We start from the raw sequence: 22,420 nt of genomic DNA, 5'->3' as shown, positions 1-22,420 counted from the left end.
AATGCTACAAAACTAAGAGTCTGAAATTCTCAATGGGACAATTTTCTCCATTCTTTCTTAGGCATCACAAACTTCGTCATAAATTTGCCAAGAACCAAAGAATAATTGGGTCTTTTATATGAATCAGCCACTAAACCTCACAAATCGGTGAGCCTGTAAGAGAGGGGTAGAAGAGAAGAATCAGTAGTCGACACAAAGATAGCCATTGGACTCTCCTCCCCTCCTTCAATGCAAGATTTGCAAAGTCTCTCTTTGTCTCTCTCTCCCCCAAAATCTAACCCTAATTGAAATCTAGAATCATAGCTTTAGATGAAGAAACATGAGTATGGTTGCGAGGAGTGAAGCTTCGCGTTTGCAATGAACAACTCCTCGTGTCTGTGATGAGATTGGGGAATACGACTGCTACAAATTACTCTATGGGAAGATGAAGATAAGCTAGAGAAGGGACGAAAATGCAGAAATTGAGGATTAGGGTTATTTGTTTTAGCTCATATGCCACACAAATTGTTTGTCCTATGTGGACTATACACGTAGCTGCACCATGGATTACAACAATCAAGTGAATGCCACATTGGATTTTTTGGTCGCCAAATTTTTTTTAGGGACAATTGGGATAAATTTTCATAGTTGGGCACTCAATTGAGAAAAAAAAAATTATGGACAAAAATGAAACCCAACTCATAGTTAAGAGATGAGCTATTCTGGCATTAAAGTCGGTTGTTCTATTAATGTGGCTCATTTGGCTTCTGAAGGCGACTCTTGTTCAAGACTGGTATAGCGAAGCTCGTCGACCTTTGGATGGGTTGGTTAGTTGATCAGCCGCTAAAATTAACAGACCACCAGAATGCCGGCCGATCGTTCGGCAAAATGAGCCACTCTTCACTCTTGGATGGTTATCTGGTAGTATTTCAATCTGAGATCTAAATACACATGGAACATCAACGCCCTACTAATTCTTACAAGCAACAAAGCTAGTACAGAGAACAAGGAGAGTAACTACAGATTTATTCACTGTTCGATAGTAAAGACCAACACAGCAAGTCGTCATAAAGTTCGACAAACAGGATATCTAAACAAACATAGATGGTATAGATGCAGGAATACGTTCTGGGTGCACATATGAGACGGATGAACAGTACAGGGATTTAGAGGTGCCGATGCTTAGAAACCATGCATTTTGATGTGCTCCTTCTTCACGATGCCAGCCTAAACAAATTTCACAAGTTATGCATTATACAATGCTCGACTAGATGCAAATCATATGATTACCGAGCAATTAACGAACTCTCATTTAGACACGCCACGAAAATTACCTGAACAAGGAAGGTTGACACATTCTTACGCTGGTCACCTTGAAGTTGAATAACCTACAAGTACACAGAGAAAAGGTGACTTAGAAACCCTCGAAAAACAAGAGTAAACTCAAAAGTATTTTGTTTTTGAGGGATTTGAAACAAACCTGTCCTAATTCTGGATCCTGGACAACAGTGCCGTTGCAGCAAAATTCTTTCTTAAGGTCCTTCAGTATCTTGTTATAGCTGTATTCTTTCTTCAACCCCTGAACAGTTGTCAAGCTTTTCCTGCCATTTCGCTGCTGTATACGAATGTGAACGTACTCCTTTGACCCAGCAGCACCTGAATCCTCAGATTTTGCATCGGCAAAGGGATCTAATACAAAAGGCAACAAATAGCTTCTTATTAGAATTTCCAAGCCAGAGTGGCCAAGTACCAGACCATACAAAAATACCTCTCATAATGGATTTTTATAGCATTAAATTTTGGCCACTGAATAAAACTCATAATCCCAGAAGTCAAGCCAATTAAAACCTAAGCTAGAGACATAATAAAATGGCCTCACAGGAACAATCACTGCTTAAAAATTCTGAAAGCAATTTCCCAGCAACTTGAAATAAAAATCACTTAGAAAAATTAGAGTTCTCAAGAAGGATAATTTCAGTTCACCCTCACATTAAGCATTACTGATTACCCAATGTCAAGGATCGAGGCATAGTCGTATCACGTATGAAGCTAAAACAGAACATACAGAATACAAGACTGACTACAACTAAGATATGAAATATCATTGAGAAAACAGAACAGACTCACGAAATAGAGAAGAATAACTGCCACTTTTATCAATGTTATGAGATTGAGATTAGAGAAGTGTAAGGAAGACACAACGTCATACAAAACCCACTCTTCCAAGATCTAATCACTTATAAACTACTACCACTTATTTCAACTTATAATTTGGCATCTTCATAAAGGTGAAGCCTGAAATACCAGGTTTATAGATCTTTACTTCAATATGCATTTTCACAGGACTAAAGTCATAACAGAGAAAAGACATACAAAATTCAGGCAAAGAAAAATCACTAAGATGGAACAATCATAGGCAACCTTACCAAAAGCAGCAGGAATCTGGATGTCGGGATCAGACATGAAACTTAACTGATGGAAGGTGCCAAACAATGAGAACACGCAGACCTACAGTAAAACACGAATTGTGTCAGAAGCAGTGTTGTCAATGCGCAAAGCGCACTTCAAGCGCAAAGGCATCACATTGCTTCAAAGCGCACGCTTTAAGTACTTGAAGCGCAATATTCATAAAATATTTAATAAATTTAGTAATAACAAGAAGTTATATGTATTTCATCACAAAAACAAATATCAAGTTCATATATAATAATGAACAGCACTACCGTGAATATAAAATAATGTTTATCACTGTTAGACAGCACTAGTTTGATATAAAATAATCATTCATAGTCACTACAGCACTGTGAATCTGTGATATAAAAAAATGTAACAAATATATTTATATTTGATAAGAAATTGAATATATAGACACTCTGACTGAATCTGTGATATGTAAAAATATATAACCAAAAAGAAAAAAGAAAAAAAAAGGTTCACGAACATACAAACAGGAGGCACGACACGAGCACAGGCCACGAGGCACAGAGTCTTCTTACAGTCGCAATCGACAGAAGCTTGAGTCGCACAGAGTTGACTTGCAATCGATCCGCAGAGTTGCACACTCTCCAGTGGAGTCGGAAGAGAGAGAAGGGATCGAAGATGAAGCGTGTCATACAAAGTCGTGAGAGGTAGTTCAAGAAACCACAGCGTGAATGACTTGGGGCTAGGGCTGCCAAGGTGGGTTCAAGATTTCCTAACAATCTAGCCTATACCATTCCCAAAAAGCCCTTTTAAACCAAAAGCGAGAGAGGCGCACGCTTCTTTGCGCCTTGCGCTTTGACAGAAGCACACGCTTTTCCTCGCTTATGTAATTTAGGCGAAGCGAGTCAGAGCGAGGCGGAAGCCCTGCGCTCCGCCTCGCTTCTCGCTTTAAGCGTGCAGTGCGCGCGCTTTTGACAACACTGGTCAGAAGAATTCCAACAATGATGATTCAAGAGATACAAAATATCAATTTTAATAGCCTAACGTGCACAAATAAAAAATAAAATATGAACGCAACAGACACGCAGTTATTCATACAGAAAGTATTGTATTAGCATATCATTAACAGTCCCAAGACTATTCATTAAAAGCTAAAAAGAAGCAATTCCTCAAAAACCCGTAAAGGAAAAAAGTAATCTCTGGAAACTTGCAAATCATGGACAAAAAAGTAGGCCCCATGATGAATCCAGTACCACAATCATTTCCAATGCATATCAAGCAAATCTCAACAATTTCACTTCACCCCAACAAATTCTTCTCATAACCCTATAGTATTTCATCATTTAACAAACCCTCTAGCACAACAAAGCAAGGTTTTGAAAATCACCTGAATTGAAATCTCAAAGCCAATTTCAATGAACTCAAACATAGAAATTTTTAAAATCAACTCTACTGTCCTAATGAAGAGTTGTGCTGATGTAGCTGATACGTAACAGCTCATGATCTTTCATGCCCAAACCCTCTATTTTAAGCATCAAAATACAGAGCAAACAAACAAAACAGAATCATAGAAATCAAATGATTCAAATCGGACCACTTAAAACACAAAACCCAATAGTAAATCCCAAACTGACAACTAACATGTGAGCCAATAAACAAATACAACCAAAAAAAAAGGGATCTTCAGAACAAAGTCATAACAAAGAATTCCAATGCAACCGATCTCCATCAGCCAACGATAGATCAGACAAATATAGAGATCGGAAGCAGAATAAGATTACCTGATCCGAGGATTAGGGTTTCGATATGTAGGAACTGAAGAGCAAACCCCAAATGATCGGATTAAGTCCGGCTCTCTCTCAAGAAACGCTGTTCGGCGAGCGAGAAAATGAGAGAACGAAATATATGTGTCGACTTATGTTTTCTGTCGGTTTGCTTCAAAGGATACGTTTAGTCTTTCTACTCTCGGGAGTGCTCATATGATGTACTCGCGACAGTCACCGTCGACGGACAACTATTGAGGGTGAGCTCAACACGTGGCTTTTGAATAGGGAGAGTAGATGAGCATTCGAGGATAGTGTGCTTAGAAGATGCTGTTTGGTGGAGGGGTAGAATTGTCAATCGGAAAATACTGTTTGGCATAAGCATTCTTATCTACACTACTCATCTAGTGGTGTCATGGGCCTCCGGGCCCAAATCCATCTTCCTACATTCACGTTTGACAATTTTCGGGTTGGGCTTGATCATTGAGTTTGAACAATTCGACTTTTATTTTTTTTAAAGATTTAACATTCGGAGACATGAAAAGATAAAATGAGTCAAATCTCAATACGTGATCATTCAGAATCTTTCGAATCCATATGATTTATTCTTTTTTTTATAGTTAACATTTAATGATAGGGTAAGTTGGAAAAAATTCAGATTAGTAAAAATCGAACTGAAAACTTCTCGAATCTATACTATTTTACTCGAGATAATCACCAACTAAGCTTGACATATACAAAAGAGTAATGATACATTGAACTCCTATGAAAGGTTTGAGTACGTGTAAGTTGGGATGCGACTCAAGCTCACACGTATATTTTCATGCTTAGCTATATTATTACACTTGTAGTGATTTTGTACTTTTGCTTGAATTGCTTAAGACACTGTTTTAGATATATTGTAATATATATATGTGTGTGTGTGTGTTAAGACGTACATAAAGATTCTTACACACACGATGATGAGCTTTTATCATTACAAAACACAATAATTAAAAACATATATGTGACACACGGTCTCTAGCTAGAACATGCATGCAACCACATTTTATTAATTATTATTACATAATTAACTCATCCTTCGTCTAGAACCAAACCCTAGGACTGCTAAACTGGCACTCCCTGGGTTGCAAGTTACACATGGAAGGTATGTCCCTTGCAACATCCAACATCCTCCTCCCCTCCTGAGACTGTTGGCCCCTTCTCTGGCCTTGTTGTTGTTCCTTGACTGCCCGCTGGAGCCCCTGGCACCGGCACTGGGTATCCAGCTGCTCCAACTGGTCACAACATTGCTCTAGATGTTCTCGTCTTCCTTGAGAGTCATCATCGCGGCGGCCTCTCATCTGCTGCCTCATGAAATCTTGGCAATGACTCAAGCTATGTTGCCTATGGATCTGCTCCTGGCATTGGCCCGTCTGGCGGCGTGGGTTTTCCTCGTCGATCTCGATGGTGGTGCGGTAGATGGAGGCCTCCGTGAGGAGGAGGAGGACGGCCAAGGTGGCTAGGAAGACTATGAGCTTGGCCATTGTTGTAGCTAGTAGGAATGCTTTTTTTGTGCTTGTGTGAAGGTTTGAGTTGTGTGGGGTGAGAGTGAGGGACATGGGTGGTATTTATAGGGAAGCTAGGGGGTTTGCATGGCGAGTACGTGTACTGATTTTGTATTTTTGGCATGGTAATGACTCATGAGATGATCAACGTCACGTGAGTCCAAACTAAGGTCACGTGTAGGCTTGCATGAATCGATACAACCACGTACATAAGTTCTAAAACAAAACATATGATAGAAATCGTTGAAGACAATGAGGTTGGTTAGGGGCAACATGGCAGGCCAATTGAGCCATGCACCAAGCTGGTTGGCTATAGGATGGCGAATGGAATGTAAGAAAAGACTGAATGGGAAAACCACCGGCCACACATTCATGAAGAGGTTTATCCATCATTGATTGATTGTTTTGCTATGAAATTCAATGTTTTTTTTTAAAATTATGTTTATTTATTAGCCTTTATTTATAATTATTGTTGAGTGAAAATTGAAAAGGAATTGATGTGACAAAAGCAATATGCTTTTTGAATTGTGTTTATTTGTTAGCCTTTAATTTTTTTTTTGTCTAGCACAAACAAACCAAGACTACTAGTAGCAACAAGACAGAACAAAGAAATGCGCTCGTGGATCATGACTACTATCTAATCAACATTGAACAAGACAGAACAAAGAAATGCGCTCGTGGATCATGACTACTATCTAACCAACATTGAAATTCCAAAAGCAAATAACTGAGAATGTTGTTTGAAAGTCTCAAAGTAACGACCCATTTGGCGAAAGCATCTGCCTAGACATTTTGTTGCCTGCTAATCTTCGAAATACTCCAACTCCTTAATCTATTCAAATCACTAGACGTGTCCTCAATCAAATTCTCGATAGCTGAATGAGAGACCAATTTAGGTTTAGCCAATGCATTAACAATAATTAGAGCATCTCCCTCGAACTGGACATCTTGGAACCGGAGTTGCAAACAACGCTGAACTCCCAAGCGTAAACTCATCGCCTCCCCCACCATTGGATCCACTCTTAGTGTGCTACACACCGAAGCAAACACAATTTCTCCGGATGAAGAGCGAGCTATGGCAGTAGAGGCAGTAATATTTTGCCCCATGACTGTATCAACATTAACTTTGAGCCAATTTCTAGGAGGGGGAAGCCAGCTCAAAGAATGAAAACTGAAATCAAATCGAGACAACCTCCATGCCTGACACTGACTCAAATGGGACCCATGAAGAATGTCATTACGATATTTCCTCGTATGATCCAAAGCCACCATAGCCAATAACTGGAACTCATTCCAGTCCTCCTTACCTATGCCAATCAATGGAAGATTCAAAATTATCTTGACCCAGCTAGCATACCCAGCTAGCAGCTCCCATACTTGATAAGCTAGCAACATTTAATTTCCAACGAGATCTACCCCAAACCAAAAGTGGAATTGAACAAATATTAATCATCATTTGGATTAAAGTCTCTCTTCCAATATTACAAACTGGACACATTTGTTGCTCATCAGAGATGTGGAGAGCATTAGCTAATCTCTCTTTTGTAAGGAGAGCATTCCACGCAGACTTCCATAGAAGCAACTGAAGTTGTGCTTGAACAATGATAGTAGGTGCAATGGTAAAAAGTAGCACAGGTCCAATAACGAAAACCCTTCCAAGGCCCAAGTCGAAGTCGGGCCAAACAACCTAGTCGAAGACACGTGTCTTCGACCATCGACGATCCGAGATCTGATGTCAAACTCAAATAAGAGGCCTCCCTGTTATTCAATCCAAAATTATTGTTGTTTTATCTCCAACATATTCGAATATGTCAATAACAGGAAACACTTGAATTGATATGTTCCTGACACAGAAGGATATTCTCGTTCTTCCGTTGATATGACCCAGCTAACCCCTAACACACGAAGTAGCTCTAACGATAATCTGAGCAGGGATCAGACGACCCTCGTTTGGACACGTGTCCCCAATATTGCAATTTAAATAGCAGAACCTTGCCAAAGGTGGGGGATCTTTTCTCCCTGGCCATCTCTGAAAAACCCTCTTCAACAATCTCCATTCGACACAACCATTGATCTTATCATTAAACCACATCCTGGATCTATTTGCATTTATTACTTTTACATTCGATTACTTGCTACAAAAGACATTGGATTACTATTCTAACTTAAGCGTCAGAGTATTTATTTTTAACAGGTATCACACCGGTGCATCACTATTACCCTGATTCTTCTGTCCAGATCAAAGATTGTTGATGACTCAACAATATAAATATTTGATTGTAGTTTCTACCCCTACAATAGGTAATGATGTAATATCTCACTACCTCTCCAGTAATATATGTAACCGTCTCAATAAGTGAGGGTAGTGGAAGGGGTGGTGGAAGTATCTCATTCTCTCTCGAGTCCACAAGCGTTCAACCGAGGAAAATAAAAGGAAATCAAGTCCACAATTAGCATTAACTTAAATAATAATCTACCTTGTATTTTTTAATCCACCACGTCAACTGTTAGCAAAGAAGCAAGCAAGACTCTTACAAGAGAAAGAGCTCCAAATGCTAGCAAAGAAGCCACGACTCCTCCAGGAGAAAAAGCTGCCGCTGCTGGCGACACCCTTTCAATGACTTGGGGAAATTCTCGCATAGGCGGCCGACACAGGCAAACCCAGAACCCAAAATCAAGCATCAAGACTACAGTGCCTCTACATGAAACAGAGAACTAGTGGATGATAAAATGACCTTAAAACAGCCATTTCTATCCATTAAACAAAGTACTATAACAACCAGCGGGGTAAAATGTTAATAGCGACAAATTATTAACTTTTGCGTTGGTTAAAGGAGGCACTCCGAGCACATCAGCAAGAAGCCCAAGGGCAAGAAGGATATCAAAAGTCAATAAGGAGCAAATGTCTAGTTTCTAATCACATTACTGCATATAAAAGAACTATTATAGCACGCCTAAACTACCCTACGAGGCGTAGATGATATGTTTCCTGTTATCAGCCCACATAGAATATCTCACAATGCATAGTCATCCGCATAAAACTATGGACAAAACAACATTTAAAGGTATCCATCCATAATGCTCAAGTTGTAAGTCAAGTATCTCAAGGCAACAAAACATTACAAAAAAAGCTTGTTTCCCCCATTCATGGAATCAAAATGAAAATCTTGTGGCGTTATAAGAATCTCATACCAATCCTGCAAGCAACCACAAACTAAAACTAAACACTACCGAGCATCAAGAGAAAGCCTAATGCCAATATATATAAGGAAAAAATACTTTATTATGACTACTAAGTAGTAGAATGACCTTAAAACGGCCATTTCCACTTAAAAAGTACCAACAACCAGACCAAATAAAAGCATCGGAATCTTAAACCAAAGACCCATTGAAAAAGTTCAAAGCAACAAATTATTAAAAGCTATTAAACAAGCAATGGCGACGCAAGACACACCGTAACGCACCAGGCCAAATACCTAATCCCATCATCTTAACAACCACCACGGAGACGAAGGACAAGATGCAGGGTAGATTCCTTCTGGATGTTGTAATCTACAAGAGTGCGCCCATCCTCCAGCTGCTTAGTCACCAATAATAATTATTCAATACGAATAAACATATCCATAAAACCTTACATGATATCGTCCACAGAGATTACATAAAAAATCTGGGAAGAAATCCATAAGAATAAACAATATCTATGAATATCAGCATATAAAACAATAGATCATCGCTTGAAGATACACCAATACGAAAAATGAATGAAATTTTCTTCATCGACCAGCCTAAATTTCTCTAATTTCCATAATATGTCAGCAAAGTTTTCTAGTAGGGTTAGAGATTCAACAAGAGGCATCAGAACAAATAGAATCCACAAAGAAGGTTGAACTAATCTGCCAATAAAACAAGTCATGATTAAACAACTAATTGAAAGAGATCAACAAGAAAATATATAAAAAGTAATCAACTACTTTCAACTTACAGGACAAGAATACCAAAACAACTGGGTCTAAAAATAAAAAAAAAATTGAACTTTAATACATTAATCCGAATCAAACTCTCCTGAAGGAATTAATAGTTACAGATTTCAGACAATAAACTAAAACCAGGATCAATCGATGACCACACAATCAATCAGATCAAAAAAAACTTCTTCCCCAAACCAATCAAAAGTAAGGCTTAATTGAAAGACTCGCTTTATTAATAGATTCGAACAAGACTTCGCGCAAATCCACCAATATATAATCGCAATATAATCGCAAGTCTGATTATCTTCGGAATCAAAATTGATTTCAACACTCAAAGCTAAGAATTGAAAGATCGAACCCGTTATGAATGATGCTTAAACAATCTAAACGAACGAAAATTAAGGATTCAATCAAGAAATCCAGATTTACAGAAAAGCATATCACAGGACATGACCCAAGGAGAGAATTCGAAAATTACCTTATTTCGAAGACCTTGATTTGACTTTCCCAATATTTGTTCTCGAAAGTCTTCGTTTCCGTGTAAAAGCAAACTCTCCGAATTTATGACCAACCTTTCCTTCAGTGATCTTACAACGAACATGAGTTTTTCCATTGTAAATTTGTACGGAGCCATTTACGAATTCCGGCAAAATAGAAGATCTACGTGACCATATTTTCCTGTTCAAAAGAAGATCTCTCTTCTCCTTCATTCTGAACAGGAATGCATCAACAAAACTGCCCTTCCATATAGATCGTCCTGGCATGAAGTCAGAATTTCTTCGATTCGATTCCGCCGCTACTTCAATGAAAGCTAGCTCCTAGATTGCCTTGCGTGAACAAATTAGGGCTCTAGCTCGTCCGTTTATAGGAGAGAATGGACAGTGAATGACTAACATACCCCGTAAAAATCAATATGTGAACGCCACGTGTGATTACCCATCCTGCCCTTCACATTAGAGCAACCCATCAGCTCTTGTAAACTTTTCCTCTCCTCTATTTTAGAAAACAACCCCACAGCAGTTCCTGTATTTTAAGGGAAGATTTTATGATTGCTAGCATATTACTGTAGCTCTGGTATATTTTTTAATAATAAAATATTAATTTTCTTATTTCTTTAATCATTTATTATTTATTTTTTCTCTCTTTTCCTATGTCCTTCCACCCTCTCGTATTCTTCTATCGTTTTCTTATATCATTTCCTTCTCTCCTTTCCTCTTCCTCCCGAAAATTCTCATTTGATCTCTCTGAGTGATTCTCTTCCAGTGCCAACGACTGGTTTGTGCCCAAATTGATTTCGATTTTGGCTTCAATGAGATATTTTTTCTTTTGCCCTAAAATCTCTGTGATATGTGATGGTTTCAATCAGGTTGTTTGTATTCGGTTTGATTGTCCCCTTCTTCAAGTTTGGGGTTTCTTGGAGCTGGGTTCTGTTAGTTTTGTTTGTTTATTGCTTACCATCTTGAAACCTGAAGTATAATTTATAAATCATGAATCTAAACAATCAATACCATAGCCCATTGCACTATTTCGATCTGCTGCTATGGCTTCAAACTAAAGGATTCAATCTGTGATGTAAGAAAGGATGAGTTAAGTATATATACAACCTAATCTACGACGTGGGTTACTGATGCCTTTTTTACAGCAATCTACAATGAACATGGGATAATCAAATTTATCGAACGATCCGAGCGCTCTCTAAATAGTCAATGGGCAGTAATTCAATTTGCAGTAAATAAGTTTACTGGGTTTTGACTCAAATAGAGATGTGGCGACCTTCCGGTCTAAATGAGTTAGATAAGGTATACATTTTGAGACTTTAAATTATGCCAAGACACTATTAATGTCCTAATTATTTATGTTTTTGATGTACTTTACAGATTGAAGAGGCAAAGTCGATGTTTATGAAATTTCAAAAAACTCATTTTCAGTTTGAGCATTGTTGGAACAAATTGAGATCAATCAAAGTGGATTGCTCAAGTGGGTCAAAGCTCTTTGAAAAGAAAGAATAGGGATTCATGTTCTCCTTCCACTCTGGATATCATCAATCTAGGTGATGACAATATGACTACATCACCTATTGTATTGGAGAGACCTTTGGACAAAAAGGCCGAAAAGGCAAGACAAAGGAAGGAGAAGGGTAAACACAACGATGTTACGGGTTTTAGTGATGTGTTTTGTGATTGGAAGGATGATAGGAATCTAGCTAAAGAGGAGAAAAAAATACATGAGGACAAAATGAAGACGGCGGAGAGAGTGTTGGAAGAAGAATTGAAGATTGAACAAGAAAAGATTGTGGCACAAAAGGAGATGGTTGAACTACAACACAAAAAAGAAGAGAGGGATCAAAGGAAAGAATACATGGAAATAATGATGATGGATTTAAGCACTGTGGGTGAAGTGCAAAAAAAAATACTTTGAAGCCCTACAAGCTAAAATTCTTGCTAGAATGATTAATGAGTAGTATTTAAATTGAAAGTGTATGTAATATTTAGTTTTTACATGTATGCTCTTTTGAAACAATGATCTAAATGTATCCATGTATACTCCTTTTGAATTAAAATATATATTTTATATATTTTCTGATATTTGCATTGAAATTATTATTTTATTAAAAAAAATTTGTTGTCAGAAATATGCTTTGTTCATCATAATATAAACGGTAAAAATTAAACAAAAATGAAATTGGAAGTGATTGGAGAAAATGAATATTTTAAGTTATAAATGTTAGTTTAGAGGAATTGACGTGGAGTGTTGTTGAATTGTAATTCTGTAAAACTGTAAAATAACTCATTTTACTATATTTTAGAGAATCTGTTAAAAGGAATTGGTGGAGTTGCTCTTAGGTTCTTCGATCCTATCGTCTGGACGACCAACCATTATTAACCAAAATTCGCGAATACTCTCGAGTCACGCTCCATGAAATATCAGAGGAGCGCCCTTACTTTGTATATAGAGAAATTTCAAAAGATGCTGTGTGGGAGTTTATTCCATCGGGTGGACCAAAGAATTCTATCTTGAAGAGATTTTTACAATGAAAAATAAAAATAATTTTTATTTTCATAAAAAAAAACATTTTCTTATTTTTTTTATTTCAATATTATAATAAGTATTTAATTTTCCTTGATTAATTATGGTAGTCAAGAAAAATAATAAAAAAATGTTACAAATCTTGGAATACCAAATATGTGGCACGCGTGATTTGCTGGTTATTATGGGGATTCATGATTTATCTTGTGCACATGGACGGTAATGCATAAAATTGAAAACTACTAATTTATTGCCAAAATGATTTTTGTGAAATGGCCTCGTGTTAATAATAGAAAAGAAGTATTGGAAAAACTATTTATTTGTATTCAAAATATGTACATTAATATTGTCCCACCAGGCTTGGGACCGGCTACAAATGCAGGCGGAGTTAGGAGGAATGAGAGAATTTTTATAGGAGAGAATAGGAGGCAGCGAAGTAGACCTAAAAAGACATTGCTTGAAATTATAAAAAAATGATATGAATTTAATAGGAGTGGATGAATGTATGATACATGATAGAAATGAATGGCGAAAACAAATACACATGGTGGATTTTCAATAATGTTTTGATAGACTCGTGTAGTCGACCCTAAATTTTTTGGGATGAAGGCTTGGATGATGATGATGATAAACTAACATTTTTGTTATTATAAATTTGTAATAACGTTTAATACATACAATATTTGAAACATACGTATGTATTTGTGTGGCATATTTGTACTATTGCAATTTAATAAATCTTGTGCAATTCATTTCAAAAAAAAAAATCTTGTGCAATTATCTTATAGAAATATGGATAAGATCCCAACAGGCTCTAATAACATGTCTCGTGTGCAGGTGGGTTTCAAGATGTTCTTAGGGGTCACTGCATTTGTTACCAATTGGGATACTGATGGGACACGCTGCAGTATCGTCTTTGAAGACAACCCCTTGGTAGAGTTTTTTGAGCTTCCGGACACATGTCAAGGTTTAAACCATTGCAACATCTTAAGTGGAGTCATTAGGGGAGCCCTAGAGATGGTAAGCGTTTTGCACTTCTAGTGCCTGTTTGGCACAGCATAAGTGTAGCGGATCCGCTTTCGCCTTTGGTTGTGCCAAACAGCACAACGGAGTCAGCGGATCCACTGGTTCCTGGCTAACTGATCTGCTGATGCATTTCCGTTGTGCTGCAGCTTTTATTTTTTTTAATTTATATAAAGTATTATTATTTAATGATTTAAATATAAGTATATTTTAATAAAAAGTATAAATTAATTAAAAATACAATAAATGTAACAAAAATTATTTGATTAATTAAATTAATACTTAAAATTAAATTTTAATAAGAATAATATTTATTAGATTAATTTTAATAAAAAATAAAAAATAATATTATAATACTTTATTTCAACAGTTTTTCCGCTAGCGTCAGTTTTTAGTTCACCAAACACCTCACAGCATATTTCATAGCTTAAAGCTTAGCATATTTTTCACAGCATTTCCGTTAGTATTGAAAATCAAGATTTCCGCTCTGCCAAACAGAGCATGTGCAGCTTTGATTCCATTTGACTTTTTTTGAAAATTTATTATTGCTAATCTGTCATTTTCTTCAACCCTTATGGTAAAACCTTTGTTTTTAAAGCCTCTTCCGAAAACTTGCACCCTCTGCTACTTCAAATGGTGCTACTTAGCCTTATAGTAGTATCTAGTAACTGATGTTGGTTTATATAATAATCAGTCTTAATTTAGTCGTAATCATGTCACACGTGTCTGAGATCACCTACTGAAAGATAGATTTCCTAGTGCAAAAGTAGTGTAGGAAAGTTGACTATCTTCCGTTGACACTTGTTGTCATCATTCCTGGATGAATGGACATGGGCGAGTGTGATTTTTTAATCCACTATATTTGAGATCTTTAAGACATGTCTTCTCAATTCTCAATAAAATTTTTACAGACGGAAATAACAATGTTTTTTTTCTCATTTTTGGGAGTTTTGAGGGTCCCTTGAGTGTGATTAATGTTTTTCTCACTTCTTTCTCTTCTTCTGTCTCTTAGCTTCCTGCTCTTTCCTCTGTATGCAGGTATCAATGAAAACAGAAGTAACATGGACCCGTGATATGCTTCGAGGGGATGATACATTTGAATTAGAGGTGAAACTTGTAAAACAAATTCCGGAAGAATATCCATACAAGGATGATGAGTAAACATTTAATGGTCCTTGTCTTTTGATCTGTAAATACTATTTGTTTATTTTTATGTATGTTTTCCTCAGAAAAACAAAATGAATTCACCTTTCTTCCTTTAATGCTGAATATTGAGAAACCAACCTTTCATGGACTTCACTTTTATTTTTCTTTTATCATTCCGGAGTCGGCAGTGAGTGGGTTTGATAAGCTTCCAATAGCAGAGGAGCTATCCAACATTTGTCCCAATAATTGAGAACTTGAGATAGGAAGTACATTTGTGGGTGTCTCTGTTACATATTCTTATAAACAGTAGTATCAACGTTTTTATCATGTTAATCAAAGCATGATCTTGCACATAAAAAAAAAATTCAAATTCGTTTTGTGCACAAAATTCTCATTTTATGCAATAAATGATAATATCTCCAATATATATATATATATATTCATCGAATTAATTAAGGTTTTAGATAATTTATAATTTTCATGCCCTACAAGACTAAGGTGAGATTATTTTTAAGGATTTGGAATTGTGCATTGGAGTGGTGAAACAAGGAAGACTTGGAGAATTGAGAACCAAAGGAAAGCTCAAGACAAAAAAATGTCAACTGCTGGCAAAGAAGCAAGCAAGACTCTTACAAGAGAGAGAGCTGCAAATGCTAGCAAAGAAGCCACGACTCCTCCAGGAGAAAAAGCTGCCGCTGCTGGCGACACCCTTCAATGACTCGGGGAAATTCTCGCATAGGCGGCAAACACAGGCAAACCCAGAACCCAAAATCAAGCATCAAGACTACAGTGCCTCTACATGAAGCAGAGAATTAGTGGATGATAAAATGACCTTAAAACGAGCCATTTCAATCCATTAAACAAAGTATCATAACAACCCGTGGGGGGTGGGGAAGTTAATAGCGAGAAATTGTTAACTTTTGCGTAGGTTAAAGGAGGCACTCCAAGCGCAGCAGCAAGAGGCCCAAGGGCAAGAAGGATTTCAAAAGTCAATAAGGATCAAATGTCTAGTTTCTAAGCACATTACTGCATATAAAAGAACTATTATAGCACGCCTGAACTACCCTACGAGGCGTAGATGATGTCTCCTGTTATCAGCCCACATAGAATATCTCACAATGCATGGTCATCCACATAAAACCCATGGACAAAACAACATACTATGGACAAAACAACATTTAAAGGTATCCATCCATAATGCTCAAGTTGTAAGTCAAGTATCTAAAGGCAACAAAACACTACAAAAAGAGCTTGCTTCCCCCGTTCATGGAATCAAAATGAAAATCTTGTGGCGTTGTAAGAATCTCATACCAATCCTGCAAGCAACCACAAACCAAAACTGAAAATCAAACACTACCGAGCATCAAGAGAGAGCCTAATGCCAATATATATAGGGAAAACAGACTTTATTATGACCACTAAGTAGTAGAATGACCTTAAAACAGCCATTTCAACGTAAAAAGTACCAACAACCAGACCAAATAAAAGCGTCGGAATCTTAAACCAAAGACCCATTGAAAAAGTTCAAGGCAACAACTTATTAAAAGCCATTAAACAAGCAATGGCGACGCAAGACACACCGTAAAGCACCAGGCCAAATACCTAATCCCATCATCTTAAAAACCACCACGGAGACGAAGGACAAGATGCAGGGTAGATTCCTTCTGGATGTTGTAATCTGCAAGAGTGCGCCCATCCTCCAGCTGCTTCCCAGCAAATATCAGCCTCTGCTGGTCTGGGGGAATCCCTTCCTTGTCCTGGATCTTGGCCTTCACATTGTCAATTGTATCAGAGCTCTCAACCTCAAGAGTGATGGTTTTCCCAGTAAGTGTCTTCACAAAAATTTGCATTCCACCACGAAGACGCAGCACCAAGTGAAGAGTTGACTCTTTCTGAATGTTATAGTCGGCAAGAGTACGACCATCCTCCAACTGCTTCCCAGCAAAAATCAACCTCTGCTGGTCGGGTGGGATCCCCTCCTTATCTTGGATCTTGGCCTTCACATTGTCAATAGTGTCTGAGCTCTCAACCTCCAAGGTAATGGTCTTCCCTGTGAGTGTTTTCACGAAAATTTGCATGCCACCACGTAGGCGGAGCACCAAGTGAAGGGTGGACTCCTTCTGGATGTTGTAATCAGCAAGCGTGCGGCCATCCTCTAGCTGCTTTCCAGCAAAGATAAGCCTCTGTTGATCCGGTGGAATGCCTTCCTTATCTTGGATCTTGGCCTTCACATTATCGATGGTATCAGAACTTTCGACCTCCAATGTGATGGTCTTCCCTGTGAGCGTCTTCACAAATATCTGCATCCCACCACGAAGACGAAGCACCAAGTGGAGGGTAGACTCTTTCTGTATGTTGTAGTCAGCCAAGGTCCTACCGTCTTCAAGCTGCTTGCCAGCAAAGATCAGCCTCTGCTGGTCTGGGGGAATGCCCTCCTTGTCCTGGATTTTGGCCTTGACATTGTCAATGGTGTCGGAACTCTCCACCTCCAAGGTGATTGTCTTTCCAGTAAGGGTCTTAACAAAGATTTGCATTCCACCCCTCAATCTAAGAACCAAGTGGAGGGTCGATTCCTTCTGTATGTTGTAGTCTGCGAGAGTGCGGCCATCCTCAAGTTGCTTACCGGCAAAGATAAGCCTCTGCTGATCAGGTGGGATCCCCTCCTTGTCTTGGATTTTTGCCTTAACATTGTCGATGGTGTCAGAACTTTCCACCTCCAGGGTGATGGTCTTTCCAGTGAGAGTTTTCACAAAGATCTGCATCTGTTGGGCAGACGAGAAATTGTTTCATACAAAATGGAAAAGGAATGTGATTCATCACTTAACCCCATAAAAGTTTAACCAATTAAGAACAACATTAAGACCTACCACTCCACAAACCAAACCATATTCAAATAGTACAGAAACACATAAATCTTTGATTAAATAGAAAGAAATTAATCATCTCAGGTGTCATAAACAATAGCAATAATAGCTCAATCACCAAAGGACTTTGCACCTTCAAAACTTTTGGCATATCTTAATCACCAATAATAATTATTCAATACGAATAAACATATCCATAAAACCTTACATGATATCGTCCACAGAGATTACATAAAAAATCTGGGAAGAAATCCATAAGAATAAACAATATCTATGAATATCAGCATGTAAAACAAAAGATCATCGCTTGAAGATACACCAATACAAAAAATGAGTAAATTTTCTTATCGACCAGCCTAAATTTCTCCAATTTCAATAATATGTCAGCAAAGTTTTCTAGTAGGGTTAGAGATTCAAGAAGAGGCATCAGAACAAATAGAATCCACAAAGAAGGTTGAGCTAATCTGCCAATAAAACAAGTCATGATTAAACAACTAATTCGACTGAAAGAGATCAACAAGAAAATATCTTTCGTTACCTAATAAAAATTAATCAACTACTTTCAACTTACAGGACGAGGATACCAAAACAACTGGGTCTAAAAATAAAAAAAAAAACTGAACTTTAATACATTAATCCGAATCAAAACTCTCCTAAAGGAATTAATAGTTAACGATTTCAGACAATAAACTAAAACCAAGATCAATCGATGACCACACAATCAATCAGATCAAAAAAAATCTTCTTCCCCAAACCAATCAAAAGTAAGGCTTAATCGAAAGACTCGCTTTATTAATAGATTCGAACAAGACTTCGGACAAATCCACCAATATATAATTGAAAGACTGATTATCGGAATCAAAATTAATTTCAACACTCAAAGCTAAGAATTGAAAGATCGAACCCGTTACGAATGATGCTTAAACAATCTAAACGAACGAATCAATTAAGGGATCAATCAAGGAATCAAGAATTACAGAAAAGCATATCACAGGACATAACCCAAGGAGAGAATCGGGAAATTACCTTGAGCGAGAGATTTCGAAGAGCTTCAATTGAATTCTGCAGATCGTCTTGCGTGAACAAATTAGGGCTCTAGCTCTTCATTTTATAGGAGAGAATGGACAAGTGAATGACTAACGTACCCCCGTAAAGGACCAATATATAAACGCCACGTGTAACTACCCGTCCTGCCCTTCACATAAGACGCCAAGATTAGGTTCTTCGATCTTATCGTCTAGAAGGCCAAACATTATTAGTCAAAATTCGTCAATAGTTTTAGGTCACACCCGATAAAATATCAACGAAGCATCCTGATCTTTATAGAGAAATTTCAAAAAATGCGGTGCGGGCTTTATTCCGTCGAGGTGGACCAAAGAGCTCTACCTAATCTTGGCGTCTTATGTGAAGGGATTCTCAATTGATTTTTTCTAAAGATATCTCGTCAATTGATTTTTATAAGGGATTGTCAATTTAGATTGGGGTGTCTTTAGAAAAAAATCGGAATGTGACTAAAGCTATCCTAAATGCTCATCTGCTGGGTCTTTGACTCTTTCCATTCCGCCCTTGCTCTGCTCATTCTCTGCTAGTCTGCTTCTACTTATATAAGGTTTGAATGGCGGTATTCCACCTGCAGCCCACTAGCCCCTAATTGCATTTTTTTTATTGGTTAAGGCATTTGGATTTTTGTAAACAATATTATACTATTTGTAATTGTAAATGTACTGACAGTTTATGCTCAAATACTCAATAATTGAACAGTTTTTGTAATGGTCCTAATGGAGTTTTGTAAACAATAATATTATACTATTTGTAACTCTAAAAGTAGCTTTTTTATGCTCAATCGTGGAAGTTTTTTTTATTGTAATGGTTGTAGCGTCCTTTATTGCTCATATTTGCTCACAATGAAGTGGTCGGCAAAGATATCATCCCCTTATAAAAAGGTTAGAATTCTTGCTAATCCCAAGTATGTGGGTGACATGTCATTTGTTTTAATTTGGAATAGAGTTTTCCTTTTTCTTTAATCCCAGGCATGTGGGTGACAAGCCATTTGTTTTAATTTTTCAGCTATGAAGCATGTTAAGACAACCTTCCGTAACAAAATGGATGATGAATTTCTTTTAGATTGCATGGTTCTTTACATTGAACGAGAACTTGCTGACAAAGTCAATTTAGATTCTGTAATACATAATTTTTATTCCTTGAAGTCTCGTCGGGCACAGCTTCAATAGATATTATCTCATCTTGTGTAGGGTATTTTGTTTCATCAACTTTAATATATAATGTATTTATGTCATTGTTTTAAGGTTACTTTATGTGTTAAATAGGTGTAATGTCGTAAATAATTCTAAAAAAAATTCCCAAGACGCTTCCTTCGAACCCCCGTCAACCTCTAGTAGCCCCTAACTCCAATTCCTGGTTCCGCCCTTGATCAAATGTTAAAGATCTTGGAATGCCAAGCAAGTGGCATGGTGTGAGGTTACAAGTCAAATTTGGATTTTCTGATCAAACCAAAATTAGAGTATTTCATACCTAACCATATATTGTTCATATTTATCGAACATATTGTTACTCTACAAAGTAAAGCATCTAAATTTATTTGGGGCGAGAAACAACGAATATAACATATCATATCATTAACATAAAAAGTACGTTACTCATTAACGTAATTGTGCCATATGGAATTATCATGTGCATGCCTGACAGACATGGTTTGCGGACTATTATGCAGATTCATGATTTATCTATTGTCCATGAACGATGATGAAAATATTGAAAAGTATTTATTTATAGCCAAAATGAGGTTTGTGACATGGCCTTGTATTAATAATAGAAAATAAATATTTGAAAAATTATTTATTTGTATTCAAAACATGTACATTAATATTGTCCTACCAAATATACACATTTATTAGCATTCAAAACATATACAAATTTTTTTTTCTTGTCAAACCTATACATGCATCCTTCCCTCCCCCCCCCCCCCCTGTGTTTGGTTGATGTTCAGGCAACAACACACAAAGGAATTTTTCTGCTCACTTTATTGTCTTTATTTATTAATTAACATTTCAAAAGTATGAAAATTTAACAACACTAAAAATCAATAGCGTATGGAATGACGATAAATAATAATTGAAAATCGATTTTTATTTCTTTTTTAAAATCAAAGACCTATCAGTTAGGATAGGAAAGCAGGACTATTAATGAAAAAACTGAATTTATTTATACGTTCAACTCAGCAGCTGAGATAACTGAGATATCAACTATTAGAATCTGTGGAACTAAAATCTTTTTGTGTATGGTGTGAAGTGAACAAGCATAAAATAAGGAGATATATATACGTAGAGTCGAATGGAAGGTGAGAGTTTTATTATCAAAGTTTGTAGACTACAATATCAAATGGCCAAAAACAACACAACATGGATCAAAGTCCCAAAACACGTACAGCAATTAACTAATCCTTATTATGGGTTTTTTTCAACAATATCTGTTGGGGTGGTCGCTGCAGGCGGGTAGCCATAGCAACAATACTGGACATATTCATTGCAACATACCCCCTGGTCTACTTCAACATGACCACCTACACCACCGCTGCTACTGCTGCTGGTGGTGGTGGAAGAGGATGATGGAACATCTCTAGCCTCGCCATAGTTCACACTCATCATCATCACCATCATCATCATAACTACTGTGAAGAACATGAATGGAATACTTGCTGCTTTGCTTGTCATCAAGGCCATGATTATTGTAAAATCTCTAGCTATAATATGGACTATACTCTTTTGTATAATATATATGTATATATATATACATATACATAATACACACACACTTATATGTATAGATGAAGAAATGAAGTTGTTGGACTAATTAGTACAACTAATCATGCGCTATTATGAATGAAAAAGGAAACTTTTTCAAATTAAGAAGGATTTATGTAGAAAATTATTTATTTTATTCCCAAATTAAGTTACATTTATGGAAATATTCTAAAACAAGTCATAAGGAAAATGAACTTTATGCTTATTATTATTTTTTCTTATATTGCCAAAATGAACTTTGTGCATTGCCCGTCACCTAACACACCAAGATTAGATTATTCAATCTTATCGTATGGACGACCAATCATTATTAGTCAATGTTGTAAGAACCAGAGCAGTCGTCGAACCGAAAATTTTATTGATTTGTGGCCGTTTAGTTGTTCAATTAGGTTTGAACCGGTTCAACATAATAATTTATTAAATATAGTTGATAATTAAAATTTCTTATGCTTCATAATAATCGCAATATTAAAAATATATTTAAATAAGTGTACTAATATATGTTTTGCTATTTTATCGTTTGAGGAAAATCGTGTAGGGTATAAAGTATAGGTAATTCATTGTCAGAAGGTGTTCAGAGAAACGATTAATGGATGGAATCATATGTACATTACAATTAATTTGTAGTTGAATAATTAATTCTATTAATTATTTATTAATTCGATGGTGAAATTATTTAATAAATTGAATACCGGCTTCCAACCAGGGCCTAAATAGTTTTAATAAGGTCAATGGGCCTTAATTTTCTCTATCTATGGTCACCGATTGAGGAGTGAGGGCCCATCAAATGAGGTTGAAACTGGCCTAGTTTGTTGTTAGCCCAAGCCCATGAAAAGATTGAGACTGGGCTTTACGGTTGAC

General features: G+C 36.8%; 3 protein-coding genes across 3 annotated transcripts; 1 reads left to right on the top strand and 2 right to left on the bottom strand.

Annotated features, from left to right (window-relative positions):
• Positions 1 to 931: 931 nt before the first annotated feature.
• On the bottom strand, positions 932 to 4,336 carry LOC119987956 (protein translation factor SUI1 homolog). The gene is made up of 5 exons (XM_038832868.1): positions 4,182 to 4,336; positions 2,406 to 2,487; positions 1,460 to 1,668; positions 1,314 to 1,367; positions 932 to 1,206 (listed from the first exon to the last, which is right to left on the bottom strand). Exons 2-5 carry the CDS (start codon positions 2,440 to 2,442, stop codon positions 1,162 to 1,164), a joined length of 345 nt encoding a protein of 114 aa, XP_038688796.1. The 5' UTR covers positions 2,443 to 2,487; positions 4,182 to 4,336; the 3' UTR covers positions 932 to 1,161.
• A 9,002-nt stretch (positions 4,337 to 13,338) lies between these two features.
• Positions 13,339 to 15,207, top strand: LOC119989021 (trafficking protein particle complex subunit 3-like). Its single transcript, XM_038834308.1, has 2 exons — positions 13,339 to 13,725; positions 14,767 to 15,207. Exons 1-2 carry the CDS (start codon positions 13,402 to 13,404, stop codon positions 14,887 to 14,889), a joined length of 447 nt encoding a protein of 148 aa, XP_038690236.1. The 5' UTR covers positions 13,339 to 13,401; the 3' UTR covers positions 14,890 to 15,207.
• Positions 15,208 to 16,258: 1,051 nt separating this feature from the next.
• LOC119989019 (polyubiquitin) lies at positions 16,259 to 18,919 on the bottom strand. The gene is made up of 2 exons (XM_038834303.1): positions 18,765 to 18,919; positions 16,259 to 17,636 (listed from the first exon to the last, which is right to left on the bottom strand). Exon 2 carries the CDS (start codon positions 17,634 to 17,636, stop codon positions 16,491 to 16,493), a length of 1,146 nt encoding a protein of 381 aa, XP_038690231.1. The 5' UTR covers positions 18,765 to 18,919; the 3' UTR covers positions 16,259 to 16,490.
• Positions 18,920 to 22,420: the final 3,501 nt, after the last annotated feature.

This window comes from Tripterygium wilfordii, chromosome 21 (genome assembly GCF_013401445.1).
Source record: "Tripterygium wilfordii isolate XIE 37 chromosome 21, ASM1340144v1, whole genome shotgun sequence".
Lineage (NCBI taxonomy): Eukaryota > Viridiplantae > Streptophyta > Magnoliopsida > Celastrales > Celastraceae > Tripterygium > Tripterygium wilfordii.
This window is presented reverse-complemented; position numbering and strand designations above follow the sequence as displayed.